Raw genomic sequence first — 16,175 nt, 5'->3', positions numbered from 1 at the left:
AGATGACCCACGGTGCTTGTCAATGTAAGAATGCACGAAACGATTACTCTTGCTTTTACCCTACAAATGGAGGTCCAGTCGTGCCCTGAGATAAGTTCAGTGGTCAGTATGGCAAGCCCTCATTACGGGGACGATCTCTGTTTGCTCAGTTCAAACAAGGCTTTCATTTTCAGGAATTCAGTTTCCATGAGTCCTGTGGAGGGAGGAAGGAGTTAGGAGGAAAGGGAGGGAGCAGAGCAGGAGGACCAGCATTGGTTTCTGACCCACGGACAGACACAGCGTGGAGGGTCACATTCACTTAATTCCCCTTTCAGTGCTCGGTCGAGGACAGTTGTCCAAAAGGCAGGGTTTTTACGAAATTGTTTTTGTATTTTGTGTAGAAAGGTAAGGGGGAGGAGGTCCTGAGGGGATGACACATGGGGAGAGCTACAGAGGGAGGGCCTTTAGCACATTTGAGTATGTTTCAAAAGGCAAGTCTGGGGCCTCCCATGATCAGTCTAGACCAGGGTTTCTCTGCTTTGGCTCTACTGACTTTTTGCATCAGATACTGCTTTGTTGTGGGGCTCTCTTGTGCACGTGGAACAGCATCCCCAAACCTCTACCTATGAATGCCAGCAGCCACTCTCACACTCCCTCACAGTGGTGACAGTCAAAAGTGTGTCCAGACTTTGCCAAATGTCCTAGGGGCAAAAGGGACTTGGGGGTGACCAAGGTCCCTGGGCTGAGAACCACCAGTCTAGAGAATATATTTAAGAACACTCACTCAAACAATTTAACAGCTACCATTTATTGAGCATTTATTATTTCCAACCCCCATGCTGATATTACAAGGTAGGTCTTACTACCTACATTTTCCAGTTGATGAAACTGAGGCTCAGATATTTTGAGGCTCAGATATTTAAAGCTATGGCCCTAAACCCCACAGCCAGTAGTTCAGGGCTTGTGATTGAGGTTGGTCTAACTCCAAAGCTTACCTACTTCATGGCTGCGACATTCTGACTAGAAAATTAAGGATTTTTTTTTATTCAAGGAAACTCTTCTCACATCAACTCAAACCCGAAAATATTTATTGAGACACCATGAGAATTTGCAAGAGAAACCCAAAATGGTGCTCCTGTCTAGGAGTGTTGAGGACCGATGTCACTGGAGGGGGGTGGTCACGGCTCCTACACCACAGTGAAAGAAAAAAAATGACAGGGTCCCACTTGGGGCCAAAATGAATACACTTCTAGAGCCAGAACTCTGAACTGGATGCCTTTCGTGTATGACTGTTAAATGTGTCCATGCACTGCCAACTCTAGCATTATAAATTTTTTTTTTCAACATTTATTTATTTTTGGGACAGAGAGAGACAGAGCATGAACGGGGGAAGGGCAGAGAGAGAGGGAGACACAGAACTGGAAACAGGCTCCAGGCTCTGAGCCATCAGCCCAGAGCCCGACGCGGGGCTCGAACTCACGGACCGCGAGATCGTGACCTGGCTGAAGTCGGACGCTTCACCGACTGCGCCACCCAGGCGCCCCAACTCTAGCATTATAAAGAAGGAGAATTGAAGCCTTGAGGTTCATAGGGTCTACCAGCCACGCATCCTAGGAAACATCAACTCTCTTGCCTTGGGGTGGGCTGTGGGTGGGTTCGAGCCAGACACGCTGCCATCTTCTTTTTGGCTCTCTGCAGGAACTCTACTTTTCCCCTTTCCTTTCTCATGGCAGTGTACTCATAGGCTTTGAGCTTACTGTAGTAATCGGAGAATTTGTTGTAGAGGATGGAAATTGGCATCCCATTGAGGATGATCCCAAATGCAATGCAGAGGAAGGCAAAAAACCTGCCCAGGATGGTCTCTGGGTACATGTCTCCATAGCCCACAGTGGAGATGCTCACCTGTGTAGGAAGGAAAGTGGGAGAGAATGGTTAGCACGGCGATGGAGGAGAAGACAGAGAACGGGGCAGGAAAATGTCCTCTGTCTCCCTGAAGGTACTTGTGGGCCATGTAACAGCTCCTGCAGAGGTACCAGTAGTCTGCCTGTAGGATCTGAATCATGGAAAGAAGACCACCTGTGGAGCTGGAAGTCTTGGGCTTAAGTTCTGGCTACTATAAATATTCTTATACACAATACAGAGGAGATCACAGCTGCTTTATAGGGTTGTAAAGAGCATGTAAGATACCTGTGTAAAGTTCCTGGTGTAGCATGGGCTCAATAAATGTTGGTCTCTGCCTCCCCTCAGAGGGGCCAACTTGGGGACTGGGGACCCTGGGTTTGCCTACGTGATAGGCAGTTCTGGAAGAGCTCAGGCTTAGAGCCTGTCAGACATGGGTCCAAGTCCTAACTTTGACCCTTCCCCACTGAGTACCCGTGGGTAAAACATTCAGTCTCTAAGCCTTGGTTTCTTCATCTAAAACAGGAGGATAGAGATGCCTGGATGGCTCGGTTCGTTGAGCGTCGGACTTCAGCTCAAGTCATGATCTTGTGGTTCCTGAGTTCGAGCCCCACATCGGGCTCGCTGCTACCAGTGTAGAGCCTGTATAGGATCCTCTGTATTTGTCTCTTTCTGCCTCTACCCTGCTTGTGCTCTCTCAAAAACTAATACTAAAAAAAATAAGATAACATAGGATAATCCCTAACACTAAGGATTCTCCTGAAGACTAAAGAAGACGAATACAGAGCACTTAACACAGTGTCAGGCACACAAAAGGCATTCGACAACCTTCTCTGGAGACCATTACAATACTTCTCAGTTATTATGTCGTTCAAATGAGATATTATAGATGAAGGTGCTTTAATTGCAAATGTCTGGAGAAACACTCTCATTATTTTGCAAAAGGGCTTTTGTAAGACATCACAGACCAAAAATATGTTCACCCTGCATGAAATCTTTCCCATCACTCTTGCACACTGCTTTAAATTCCACTAATTAGAGATTTATTTAGGTTAACAAGCTTCTGTTTTAAAATGCAGATACCCGTGGGACTAGTTATCAGTCAGTGTAGCCAGAGAAAACCTGGGAAAATCTCTTGGGGCCTGTGTTTTAAGCCTCATGTACTGAGTCTCTTTCTGGTCCCCAGACTGATGGCTAAATTACTTTTAGGCAGGGCTGTTGAGTCCTTGCAAAAAAAACTGTGCATTGCACAACTGCAGGGGGCACTGTTTGCTTCATCAATTTGTGGTGTTGCCATGATTTTCTAGCAGACGGTAGTAAGACATAGTCAGCCCATGGACCCATGCTGGCACAGTGTTTAGCTTAGAAATGTAAGCATTTTTGTTGTGATGATGTAAGGGTTGGCCTGAACTTAGGACAAGTGTGACTGATGAGTTAGAAGGGAATGAAGAAGTGGGCCAGCTGGGTAAATCTGGTGGCATTAATGAGAGCTACAGCATCCTCCAGACCATACAAAGTGAAAGCTTGACTTCCTCTCTGGGGTAGGTGATAGACAACCTTTCACTGCTCTATCTCCAGCGGGAGACCTGCTGAGGGTGGGCCTCCCCTTCCCATGGGGATGGAATGCAAGCAAGCATCTAAGAGAGGCAGGCTGGTGTGGGTTACCTTAAGGAAACAGAGGTGGCATGAGGCTATGTGGCTCTGAATCCACCTCTCAGCGGAGTGTAGACCAATGGGCTGTGGAAACAGGCTCCTGCTTGACACCTGCCTAAGGGGGGGGACAAAGGGTGGAGGGCACTCTGGCTCCAGGAGAGAATCTCCTTTGTCAGCTTTGTGCAGTAAAGGGTGATGAGAGGCAGTGGTAGAGTGAGAGCGTGGGTGAATCTCGAAGTGCGTGTGAGTGCGTGTGTGCGTGTGTCTACACGTGTGTGTCCTGTCACTGGCCACGCCCTAAGGAAAAGAATCTGAGTCAGGTCTCTGTCCAGATACATGAACTGAACCCTGGCTTTCATATGTCATTAACCGCAGTGCTCCTACCTCTGTAAGAATGTTGAGTCACTCAGTCTACTTGCCCTGGAGGAGGCTCACAGGGAGTCTGGGGGCAGGGCTGAGTGACACTAAGGGGTAGCTCAGGACAGGAAGCATCCGTGAAAGGTGAGAGCACAGGCTTTGAGGTGAACTGGTTCCTCAAGGGTGCAAGACAGGGGGCAAAGGGCTAGGAGCATACCGAGGGAGATAATTGAGACCAAGTGCCTATTTTTTTTTTCATTTATATATTTTTAAAGTTTGAGCGCGTGTGTGAGCAGGGGAGGGGTAGAGAAAGAGGGTGAGAGAGAATCCCAAGCAGGCTGTGTGCTGTCAGTATGGAGCCCAAATGCAGGGCTCAAACTCATGAACCCTAAGATCAAGACCTGAGCTGAGATCGAGAGTTGGACGCCTGACTGAGCCACCCAGGCACCTATTTTAAACTTCTGATCAATCCCTACCCTGGCGTTCTTGCACTCCCAACCTCAGCTTCAGTTTTTTGTTTTGGCTGAACTTTGAGTGAAGAGTCAAAAGCAAAGAGAATTGGCTTAAGGAAGATTAAATATTTGATGTGAATATGGTAAAAATATTTTTGTATATCTTGGATCTCTATGTTTAGAGAAAAGATCTCTTCTGCTAGGAGGCTCTGTATGACTGGTCCCGAAGAATTTGTTCAAAATGGATAGCGTATCTTTATATTGTCTGTTTTGTGGATACTTCAACTCAACCAGTGACCTGGTTCGTGCTCCTTGGCTCCAAGAGGAATGCAGAATTCCTTGGCTTTGGGGGACTTCTCTCCCTCTTCCTCAGACCAAACCTGTTTCTCCCTGAATGAATATTAAAAATTGAAGGCCCTAGACTGATACATATCATCTCACAGTGAGTTCTCACATTAGCATGAGTTGGGCTTGGAAATGTGACCAACATTCCTGCAATCCATCTGAGATTCCTGAAAACATTGGCTGGCTCAGCCCTCTGTAAACTGGAAACTTAGCGGTGGAAGGCTTACATATTTTCCCTAGCCTTTGGGTCCCAAAAGCCAGAACGTGACCTTCCCCCAGAAATGCCCCTATTAATCAGCAAATACTGGCCTCCTAAACACGACAAGGAAGACAAGCATCCAGTTTTTCTCTGAAACTTTAGAACAGCTACATGGGATTTTCTCCTCCAACAAGGAATGTTTGTTTCCTTCATAACGAAGGAGGCATAGATGAAATCTCGGCACCTGGTAATCCATCCATCTAGGAATTATGATCCCAGGAAACATTACTGATTTTTCAAAATAATGAGCACCCCTTTTAGCGTTCCCAGGCAATCTGAGGTAGTAAGGACTAATGGTTCCTGGCTAAAAATAGTACATACCTCAATGCTTGTTGTCCTTGAAAGGATTTAGTTCAAAGGCCATAGGAAGCCTAACCATGCTGCTGTTGCCACAAATACCTTAGGAATTCCTCTTTGGATTATAATCTGCACAGAGGATTCAGTGGCATGACCTTGAAATAAGTGGTCTTAGCTACCTGGAGGGTTAACGCTAGGTGCCAATCTTAGACTCAGGGGTCTCGACTGTTTTAAAATACCAAAGGTGAAGAGCTGGCACCATTACAAAGAAGTAAATGGACATGTCTCAGTCTCCGGAGATAATGCCTCCGTGGAATTCAAAGAATGTTTTGATGGGTGGAAGCATTGTTAGAATGAGGTCATGGGTGAGGAGAGGACCTTGGAGAGAACAGTCAGCTTCATCTCTCCACTGAGGTCCTGACATGGATGTCAATTGCACAGTAAGGAGGAAGTGTGCAAAAAGCTAAGGCAAATGTGGGATCTATGCATGTCCTGATAGAAAGGTACACAGTGATGCTGGCATCCTCCACATCTTCTGTTTACTCGCTACTTTTCCCTGCCCTCTACAACTCCATCATGTCCCACTACTTTTCCCTGCCCTCTACAACTCCATCATGTCCCACTCAAGTCCTACTGGCCCTCAGGAGGATCCTAGGTCAAAGACCTTCTAAGGAGGGGGCCACCCCAGAGTCAGGAGTCTACAGGAGCAGAAGTCCTAAAAGTGCCTCACAGCCTTGGACCCAGTGACTATGGCCCCTCCTGTGCCATTTCTGAAGCAGCTACAATGCCGCCGCCTCCTTTTACTGCTGCCTGTGCCAGACGTGTACCCACCGTCTTTCAGTCCCAAGCGTGACACCCCTCTGTACTCTTTCCTGTAGTCTTGCTGCTTGGGAGTCCACAAACTGCATTTCCCAGACTCCCTTGCTCCCTGTTTTCTGGTTGTGCTCTGCTAGTGAGAGGCTGTTGGCACATTAGAGGCAGATGAGGAGGTAAGGGTCTCCGCTCCTGCTTCTGGTTTTTGTCCTCATCCTTCAATGCAGCAGCAGATGTAGCTCATGCATTTTTTAGCACATGGGACACTAACCTCATGGTGTTGTCCTAGGAGTCCCTGCCACAGTGCCTCAGTGGCTCCTTCTCTGTACTTCCAGTTCCTTCTATTTGTCCCCCCTGTCCTAGGGCTGACAGCTAGTTGATGGAGTAACCACTTTTTGGGTTATCTTCGTTTGCCCGTGTTGCTCTTCCAGACTTGTAAACACCTGTGTATCTATAACCCTGTAACAAATTGCCTCTGTTTAAAATATCTACTTTTCTTGGTTTCTTGGTTTTCCTGATTGTAACTTGACTGATGCACCTTCCAAAGGGGTCTTCTTAAAAGCCAGCCATCACTCCATAAGAAAAAAAAAAAAAAAAAAAAAAAAAGGAAATCTCAGTGACCTTGTAAGGGCCACCTATTTGCAAGGAAATGATAGTGTACTTTGGGAAAACAAAGATAGGAGCAAGGTCTCTGTGGCACCATTATCTGTTCCCTCAGCTAGACATACGTTTTCTTTTTGAAGAGTTTTTGTTAGCTTATGAAGGAGTGAGTTCATGACATGGTTTCCTGTTGGGTATCTCTAGCTTTAACTCACTTTTGAAGCCCAGAAGGAAATGGCCTGTTGAACAGTCCAGTGCCCTCTTCTGCTTTAAAACATGGCCACATCGGAGGCCAATGACCGCTTCATCAGAGAGCTGACTGTTCTTGCTGAGTGTGCCATGCATCTCCCACACTCAGGCAGCCCAGAGAGCCCCCGATATGGCTGGAACTGCTCGAGGTGGGCATCCCTTTATCTGGAAATGCGGAAGCTCTCCCGGGAGAGAACAGTTGACCCCTACGTATGTGTTAGGGTTTCTCTTCTCTCCGGTAGAGAGGGAATCACTTCTGTTTTATTTTCCCCCCAAAGAATCTGCAAGCAAAGGTTATGGCTTCTACATGATAAAGACTATCAACTAGACAGATGTAGTAGCTTGTATTTCTTGTGGATTTGCTATGGGTTAGCATTTTACATATGTTTCTTATTACATGAGTGCTTACAAATAATCTTCATTTGACAGACGAGTGGGAGGGGACTATCTTGTATCGTAATGCATGAGCGTTTGCAGACATGAATGGCCATGAGGGATTTGTTTTGCAGCTGTAGAAGTATTCACAATCATGAAAACTATTGTATTCCTCTTAAAACCTTGAGTTGAATTACAGAGGAAGGTTGTAGGATCCTTGGCATAGAGAGAGGGCAGATTATGAACAGCAAGTCAGATTCTGGGGCTGTCTGAAAGTACTAAAAACACATGGATGAATGGCTTAGAGAATCTGTCTCCAGTGTGGTTGAATATACATGGAACACAGCACTGCATTCTGGAAGAAAATCTCAATTATGTTTTTCTTCATCTTTAAATCTTCCACGTGTGAGTGCATATTTTCCAATGTGTAATAATATATCTGAGCAGTAAAATCTTCCTACAGGAGAATGATCGTATTACTGACCTAATTTGTTTTTAATTACAGTATAGCTGATGCATAATGGTACATTACTTTCAGGTGAACAACACAGCGATTTGATAAGTCTATACGTTATGCCCTGCTCACCATCTGTCAGCATACAACCCAATTACAATACTACTGATGACAGTCCCTCCCTGTGCTGTGCCCTTCATCCTTGTCATTTAAGGATTCCGTAACTGGAAACCTGGGTCTCCTACTCCCTTTCACCCATTTTCCCCCTTCCCCTACCACCCTGCCCTCTGGCAACCATTAGTTTGTTCTATTGATGGATCTGTTGCTGCTTTTTCAGTTTGTTCATTCGTTTCAGTTTTTAGGATCCCACATACAAGTGAAATCAGGTGGCATTTGTGGTCTGCGTCTGATTTATTTCCCTTAGCATATTGCCCTCTAAGTCCGTTGGTGTTGTTGCAAATGGCAAGATCTCATTGGTTTTTTTATGACTAATATTCCCATTGTGTGTGAGTGTGTATGCATGTGTATGTAGACACACATATCTTATTTATCCATTCATCTATTGATGGACACTGGTGCTGCTTCCGTAATTTGGCTATTGTAAATAATGCAGTGATGAACAAAGGTGTTCACAGATCTTCACAAATTAGTGTTTTTGGAGAACCTGGGGGTGCTTGGGAGCCTCAGTTGGTTGAGCATCTGACTCTTGATTGTGGCTCAGGTCATGATCCCAGGGTTGTGGTATTGAGCCCCACATCAGGCTCTGTGCTGAGCTTGGAGGCTGCTTAAGGTTCTCTCTCTCTCTCTCTCTCTCTCTCTCTCTCTCTCTCTCTCTCTCCTTCCCCTGCTTGCATGCAAGCATGCTATATCTCTCTAAAATTAAAAAAAAATGTTTATTTTTGAGAGAGAAAGGGTGGGGGAGAGGGTGAAAGAGGGAGGCACAGAATCTGAAGCACACTCCAGGCTCCAAGCTATCAGCACAGAGCCTGACACGGGGGTTCAAACCCACAAACTATGAGATCATGATCTGAGTCAAAGTTGGATGCTCAACTAACTGAGCACCCAGGCACCCCAGTGTTTTCATTTTTTTTGGAGAGTGAATTTCCTGGGTTATACAGTATTCCTACATTTCATTAGTAACCTCCATACTGTTTTCCACAATGACTGTACCAATTTACGTTCCTACCAACAGTGCATGAGGCTTTTTTCTTCTCTTTGCCAACTCTTGTTATTTCTTGTCTTTTTGATTCTAGCCATTCTGAACAGGTGTGAGGTGATATCACATGGTGGTTTTCATTTGCATTTCCCTGATGATAAGTGATATTGAGCATTTTTTCACATGTCTGTTTGTCATCTGGATGTCTCCTTTGGAAAAATGTCCATTCAGTGGGCCTAATTCTTCATAGCTTCCTGTGTCTAAGCTCTTGGCCACAGAACTTACCAATGCTTCCCTACACTGGGTGGGCTAACCTGGTCTGCTCTTGGACTCTGAGTTTGGCTTTGTGACTGGCCTTGACCAGTGGGTTGAGCAAAGGACAGTGCTCACATGATTGAGTCTACATTCTCCCTCTTGCACAGGGCCATGACCATGAGTCCATGCCTGCTGGAGGATCGAGGAGATCTGGTCTCCTCTCCTCTTTGATCTCAGCTGTCAGCCAGTTGATCATAAGACCTGTGAGTGACTGGCACCAGCCCAAATGAGCAAAACCTTCTAGTTGAATCCAGCCTAAATTGCTGACAGGCAAACTCCTAGCCAAATAGATGTCTGACATTTGAGACCATTAAGTTTTGGGTAGTTTGTGATGCATCATTATTATAGCCATGAGTAACCTAATTTGTGCATCAATAAATAACCTAATTTGGGCATAGCTGGAATACACATTTATCATGGGCGTGTGCTGAAAAAATTTTAAATCATGACATGTATGATCAATAAGAGGCTTGGAGACAACTGGATCAGAGCTACTTTAGGGATTCCATTTCTTACTCTCTTCTCTGTTGAGTCATGTCTATAGAGACGGGTTTCTTCTCATTGTTCAAATTTCAGCTGAATGTCATTCGTCTCCAGTGGGGCTTCTCTATCAAAGGTAGATTCTGCTGCGCACGCCCCCCCCCCCGCCCCCACCCGCCAGGTCTCTCTCTATCCTATTATGCAAGACACATCAGTATCTGAAACGATACATTCTCTTTCTCCTTTGGAATGTAAACTCCATGAGGGAAAGAAGTTCCTATTGTGTTAATGTTGTTCTGTCACTCAAGATCTCCAGTGTTTACATTACTAGTTGGTTCAGTGAATGAATAAGATGGATTTTGTGAATCTCACAAAGAATTCATCTACATGTTGTCTCTCTCTCTACTGGGCATTTACATCCAGAGGTTTTGTCTACATAATTTTGACAGCGTTCTTTTCTTTTTGCTCTACGGAGAATATGGGCCCTTGATACACAATACAGAATGCCACCAGAAGTATAGGGAAGCATCTGCTTGATCTGTATTGTCCGGGGCACAGAGCAGTCTTTAAATGTTCAAGGGGGATTGTTGTTAATGTTTTCATAGGTTAGTGTGCAAACAAATGCATTAGTCATAAGGATTTTTACTAGTCTACCAAATTCTCAGAGAAGAAATGCACAAAGGCCATTGGGAAAATGTGCAAATTTTGGCCTGTGAAAACAGTGCTGGATGGAGATAATGGCCACAAATAAAACTCACATTGGCCAAAGCAATAATTGGTAAAATGTGTTACAGATAAAAACCAAATGATGATTCAATTTTTACTGTAAAACTAAGGGAAAACACTAATTTTAACTAACATAAATTGAGTTAACATAAAAGTGATAATTTGATGGGTTTGAGTGTCATTGTACATTAAACAGATCAAGAAATTAGATGCAATCAATAGGCATGCACTTCGGGGAATTTTTTAGAAAGAGAAATCATAAGCAATTGAATTTTTATCAGTTTTTAGATTAATCTACAAAGTCCTAAAAAGTTTTGTGGGTTAAAGGTAAAGTATCAAAGCGTCCCCCAGGCCTCGCCTGTATATATGGGAGTCTTCTAAGATACTTGGATGGATGGAGACCTAGACTCTCAGACTTCGTAGCATATCATCAGCATGTGGATTTGCTCTTTCCTCTTCCTGCTTTTCTCAGCTCCAAAGTAAATGTCATTTGCTGGGGACCAATCATCTTCCATCAGCTCTATCTGTACACATGGTTTATCGACTATGGCAACGACCTTTTGTCACTTGGAATATCATCACAGGTGTGGCACTGGGCTAGCTCATGGGGAAGAGCCTCACGCCATCCCCGTTACAAAAGAAGCCTCCCAAATCCTGTTGGACATGTGAGTGCTCTGTTTTTCAGTGACAGAAGACTCTCACTGAGTTGTAGAGCTCAGTAGCCACTCCATTTTAGAGACCAGGAAACGGAGGATGGGGAGTAAGGGAGTGAGGTTTCATAATTACTTAGGGACACAGCTTATTACTAGCAGATCGGGGACTAGGATCCAAATCTCCCATCTTGCTGAACTACAATACTAGCAGCCCTGGGCTGGTTCATCTCAGAAATCCGCCCCAGACTGTGGGTTCTACCATACCCAATATTAGAGTTGAAAATACCTAGTTCCTCACATGGAAAAACCTGGTGACATTTGCCTAATGTTTTTAAGGGCATTACAAACCACCTACTCTTAAAAATAAGGAAATCACACACCCAGTTCTTTCCTCTCTGTACAAATGTCAACTTGTCAATCAGCATTTCCAGTGACGTAGGGATTTTCTGGGGATTTAGCCTAGCACACCAGAAATACAGATACTTGAGTAAATGGCCTAAGAGACTACCAAAAGGCAAATACTAAAGAAAACAGCAAAAATAAAAGACTACTAATTAGGCCAGGCCTGGGGCAGATGTAACGGTTGAAAGGGAGAATCCTGGGTGCAGGAAAGGAAAGGATTTATTGTGGGAGGGGCGTGGGTTTCAGTCCTCACTCTGCTACGTTCAGCTGTACGTCTACACCCAAACCCTCTCAGTTCCTCTAGCTGTAGAGCGGGGCAAGAATGCTAGGTCCTAACGGAACTTGAGTGCTACTGGAGCAAATTTCAGTTGTTAGATGCTTCTTTCCACATTCTGATTGGGCCAAAACCAGGGGGATTTCAGTTAGTTAGGGTGGACGCTGGCCGGCTGGGTCTCCCCTTTCCCTGGCATACACGTACAGTTTGTTTTTTGCTTCAAATCTGAAGCCACTTCCAACATGTCCTCTAAAACAAACAAAAAACCCAGCGATCGTAGCCACTTGACAGGGTTGCAATACTGAAATAAGATAAACTTTGCAAACCGCTTAGGACCACAGGTGTTCGGTAAGTGGCAAGTAACAAGAATGACGATGACGAATGGTCCCCCTTAGGGGCACAAGGAATCCTTATTAAAATCAGCCTGTCCAGGGACTCAAGATGAAACCTAGATGTGGAGGTGCCCGGGACGAAAGTCAAATTCCGTGACTTACTGAAAGACTGTGCCTTTCCAACTCCGCGACAGCCACCTCCGGTTTTCGTTAGTTGGAGGCGGCGAAGGCACGGATGGGGGTGGGGAGGGGAGCAGCGGCCCTTAAGCAAGGCAGGGGACAGGTCAGGGCACGAGGCTGAAGGCAGGCAGGCGGCTGATGACCCGGGAAGGGGGGGGGGGGCCACCCGCTACTCACCGCGGCCCACCACCAGGCGTGCGGGATGCTGGTGAAGTTGGTGTTGGGCACATCGTGCTCCACGGAGTAGACGGCCGCCGAGAAGGTGAAGATGCCCATGGTGATGAAAAGCATGAGGCAGCCCACCTGCTGGTAGCACTGGCGCAGCGTGAAGCCGAAGGCGCGCAGGCCCGTGGAGTGGCGGGCCAGCTTGAGGATGCGCAGGACGCGCATCAGGCGCATGACGCGCAGCACCTGGCCCACCTTGCCCACGCGGCCCACCGTCTCCAGCTCGTGCTCCCGCGGCGCGCCCTTGCTGCGCGCCTGGTCCTCGCCCGTGAGGCACTCGAGCAGCAGCTGCAGGTAGAGCGGCAGGATGGCCACCAGGTCCACCAGGTTGAGGGCGCTGCGCGCGAAGCGCCGCAGGTCGGGCGTGGAGGCGAGGCGCAGCAGGAACTCGAGCGTGAAGAAGGCGATGCACAGCATCTCCACGTGCTCCAGGATGGGCCGCGGGTCGCCGCCGCCCGCGCCCTGCGCCGCCCGGTGCTGCATCTCCTCCACCGTGTTGAGCGCCAGCGCCACGACGGACACGAGCACGAAGAGGCTGGAGGCCACCCCGATGGCCTTGGCGGCCACGGACGAGAAGGGCTTCTCCAGGAGGTTCCAGAGGCGGCGGCGCTGCGGCCCGTAGAAGCGCATGTCGCGGAAGAGCTCCTCGGCCTCCTCGGCCTGCGCCTGCGCGCGCAGCTCGCGCTGGATCTTGAGCTGGTCGCTGAGCTCGTCGCGCCGCTCCTCGAAGCAGATGCGGCAGCAGCGCGGCGTGTACTTGAGCCGCACGCCCCAGTAGCCCAGCTCCTCCAGGAAGCAGCGCGGGCACAGCTCGTCGCGCACCAGCAGCACGCCCGACGCGTAGAAGTTGTAGACGAGCTGGAAGACGGCCGGGTCGCGGTCGAAGAAGTACTCGTCCGTCTGCTCCTCGTAGTCGTCGCACAGGCCGAGCTGGCGGCTGCGGCTGGTGGACGTGGCCAGGCGGCCCAGGCGCGTCTTGGGGTAGCAGGCCAGCTCACAGCAGTCCAGCCGGTAGCTCTGGCCGCCCACGTTCACGTTCAGGGTGGACGACGCGGCGGGAGGGGCGGCGCGGCTGTCGGGCTGCGCGCCGGGGGCGGCCTCCGGCCGCCCGTCCTCCTCGCCTGGGTCGTCCTTCAGCTCGTCCTCCTCCTCCCCATCGTCGTCCTCCTCGATGTAGTAGTTATAGTTGCCCTCGGTCCACGGCGGGATGCTGGCCAGGGAGCCGGAGCGGGCCCCCACCGAGCAGACGCTCCTGCGGTGCTGGCTGCTCCCGGCCTGGGGCGCGTCCCCGCTCTCTGTAGTATTCCAGGGCCTGTAGCCCCACGACCGCCGCCTCTCGCTCTGCTTCAGCATGGCTGCGGCAGGTGCACCCGCTGCTCTGGCTGGGGACTGCCACCCGGAGGACGGATCCTAACCCCTGCTCTGTCTGAGAGGGGCCTGCACCAGACGACCGAGGTGCCCAGCCCAGCCCAGCCCTGGGGGAACTCACCAGACGCAGGCAGATGGCTGATGACTGCTGCTCTAATCTTGCTGATAGGGAAGCAGCAAGTGTTAGGAGGGATTTAGAGCCTCTTAGCCACTTTCCTCCCCGCCTCCCTGCCCTGCCTGACGTAGGGGTTGACTACGTGGTCTTAAATCTGTAGATAATCAGAAGGCGGCAGAGGTTATTGCTAATAAAAATGTCGCCAATCCTCAGGCCCGCCCTCAGGAAGTGCTCAGCGAGTTTGGACCCCGGGGGAATCCGTGAATTAGCTGTAGTTGCATGGATGGCTGTGTTTTGGTCTAACTGATGGAATTGGAGCCCCTGTGATCAAGGAAAGAGACGGCAGCAGAATGCTCAAAGCGAGTTGGTCACAAGTCTGTCTTCTACTCCGTGTAGCCCCTTGTTTAGGTCACCTAAGACCTCGAATGTTTCCCAGGCTCTTTTTGTCACATGATCACAGTCGTGTTTCCCAATGGATTCCGCCTAGCAGCCTTGCCCTACTGGATTTCCGTTGGCCTTTTTCTCTCTTTCCCTTCCTTCTCTTGAATGGTAAGAACGTATTCCAGAAAGAATCCAGGACTGGTGGGTACATGTTCTTGCAGCCCTGCTTAGCTGCTGTGTTAGGCCATATGTAAAGGTGGCCAGACTTTATTCCAAGGAAAAGGTCTTGATCGTTTTCCCAAACCTCAGTTAAAAATTTTTTTTTAGGTTTCTTTCCAGGGATCAAGTAACGTGCTAAAGGCTGGGGATGGAAACCCGATGGAGACACAGTTGCTCACGGTTTTGTAGGTGATGGAAACAGGCGAGCCCAGCTAAAGAGTGGGTGGCAGAGAAAAGGAAGAGACTGGTTTTGAGCAGGGAATTTGTTTTTAAATTCAACTTATGTTGACTAGCTCATGGTTATGGTTAAAAAAAAAAATTCAAAAGGCACAGGGTACCTGGGTGGCTCAGTCGGTTGAGCATCTCTTGATCTCAGCTTGGTTGTTGATCTCAGGGTTCTGAGTTCAAGCTCCCTGGGGGACTCCACACTGGGCATGAAGTGTACCTAAAAAAAAAAAAAAAAAAATCAAAAGATACAAAGGTGCATTACAGTGGACAGTTTCTCTTTCCCAAACCAAATTTTCAGTGTCTACATGTGCCACTGAAGAAGCAACCACTGTTACTCATCCAGAATACTTTTTGGTTGTTCTTTCAGAACTATTCTAAACAAATACAAGCAAAATCCTATCTCCATCTGTCATCTGAAAATCTATTATCAACACAAATCATAGTACTCTCTACATGTTGCTTTTTCCAATTAACCATGTGTCTTAGAAGTGTTTTTATGTGTGAACGTAGATGTCTGCCTAATTTTGAAAATAGTCTGACAGTGATAAACATTCAGATGGTTTTATATATTTGCTCTTAGGAACAATGGAGCAGCAAATAACCCTGTCAGGGGCGTTACTTTATATGTGTTTACGATGTGTAGGAAGGATCACAAAGAAATCTGATCAGACGGGGGCAGAACAAATTGGACAGATACCTTGGGGAAAGATTGAAAATGACATCATCTTACACATACATGGAACGATCAGGGTTATTTAAAATAATATTCTGTCCAATAGGAATGTGTGGGCCTTATTTGGAATTTCTGATTCAAACATAAAGCTTAAAACATTTTTGAGACCACTGGAAATTTGATGATATTTAGGAACCGTTAGAATGCTTTATGCGGGCGCACCTGGGTGGCTCAGTCAGTTGAGCATCTGACTTTGGCTGAGGTCATGATCTTACTGCTGGTAAGTTCGAGCCTTGCATTAGGCTCCCTGCAGGCAGCTCAGAGCCTAGAGCCTGCTTCAGATTCTGTATCTCCCTCTGTGTCTGTCCCTCCCCTGGTGGTGCTCTGTCTCAAAAATAAATACACATTAAAAAAAAAAAAGAATAAGGAATGCTTTTATGATAATGGTCTTGTCATGTAGAAGTGAAAGGCTGTGTATCTTTAATACAAACATACTGAGGTATGTATGGATGGAGTGATTGGATACCTGAGATTCGCTTCAAGATAATACAGGAGAGAGAAAGTGGGTGGGCATTGTGTTGAGTCGGGGCGCCTGCGTGGTTTAGTCGGTTAAGTGTCCAACTCTTGATTTCAGTTCTGGTCATGATCTCACGGGTTAGTGAGTTCAAGCCCCACATGGGGCTTTGCACTGACAGCAGAGAGCCTGCTTGGGATTC

The 16,175-nt window shown here is 47.5% G+C and overlaps 1 protein-coding gene across 1 annotated transcript; it reads right to left on the bottom strand.

Annotated features, from left to right (window-relative positions):
* Positions 1-766: 766 nt before the first annotated feature.
* On the bottom strand, positions 767-14,054 carry KCNV2 (potassium voltage-gated channel modifier subfamily V member 2). The gene is made up of 3 exons (XM_040449443.1): positions 12,428-14,054; positions 1,527-1,881; positions 767-1,297 (listed from the first exon to the last, which is right to left on the bottom strand). Exons 1-2 carry the CDS (start codon positions 13,826-13,828, stop codon positions 1,600-1,602), a joined length of 1,683 nt encoding a protein of 560 aa, XP_040305377.1. The 5' UTR covers positions 13,829-14,054; the 3' UTR covers positions 767-1,297; positions 1,527-1,599.
* Between the last annotated feature and the right edge of the window lie 2,121 nt (positions 14,055-16,175).

This window comes from Herpailurus yagouaroundi, unplaced genomic scaffold (genome assembly GCF_014898765.1).
Source record: "Herpailurus yagouaroundi ecotype Mexico unplaced genomic scaffold, PumYag 199, whole genome shotgun sequence".
Lineage (NCBI taxonomy): Eukaryota > Metazoa > Chordata > Mammalia > Carnivora > Felidae > Herpailurus > Herpailurus yagouaroundi.
Note: the sequence above shows the minus strand (reverse complement) of the source record. Positions and strands in the feature narration are given on the sequence as shown.

What these genes read in the sequence shown, in the direction of transcription:
- KCNV2 (XM_040449443.1), bottom strand. Translation starts at nt 13,828, where the DNA reads ATGCTGAAGCAGAGCGAGAGGCGGCGGTCGTGGGGCTACAGGCCCTGG. An exon ending in ACGCCTGGTGGTGGGCCGCG is followed by an intron (nt 1,882 to 12,427) that starts GTGAGTAGCGGG and finishes CTTCCTACACAG; the next exon opens with GTGAGCATCTCCACTGTGGG.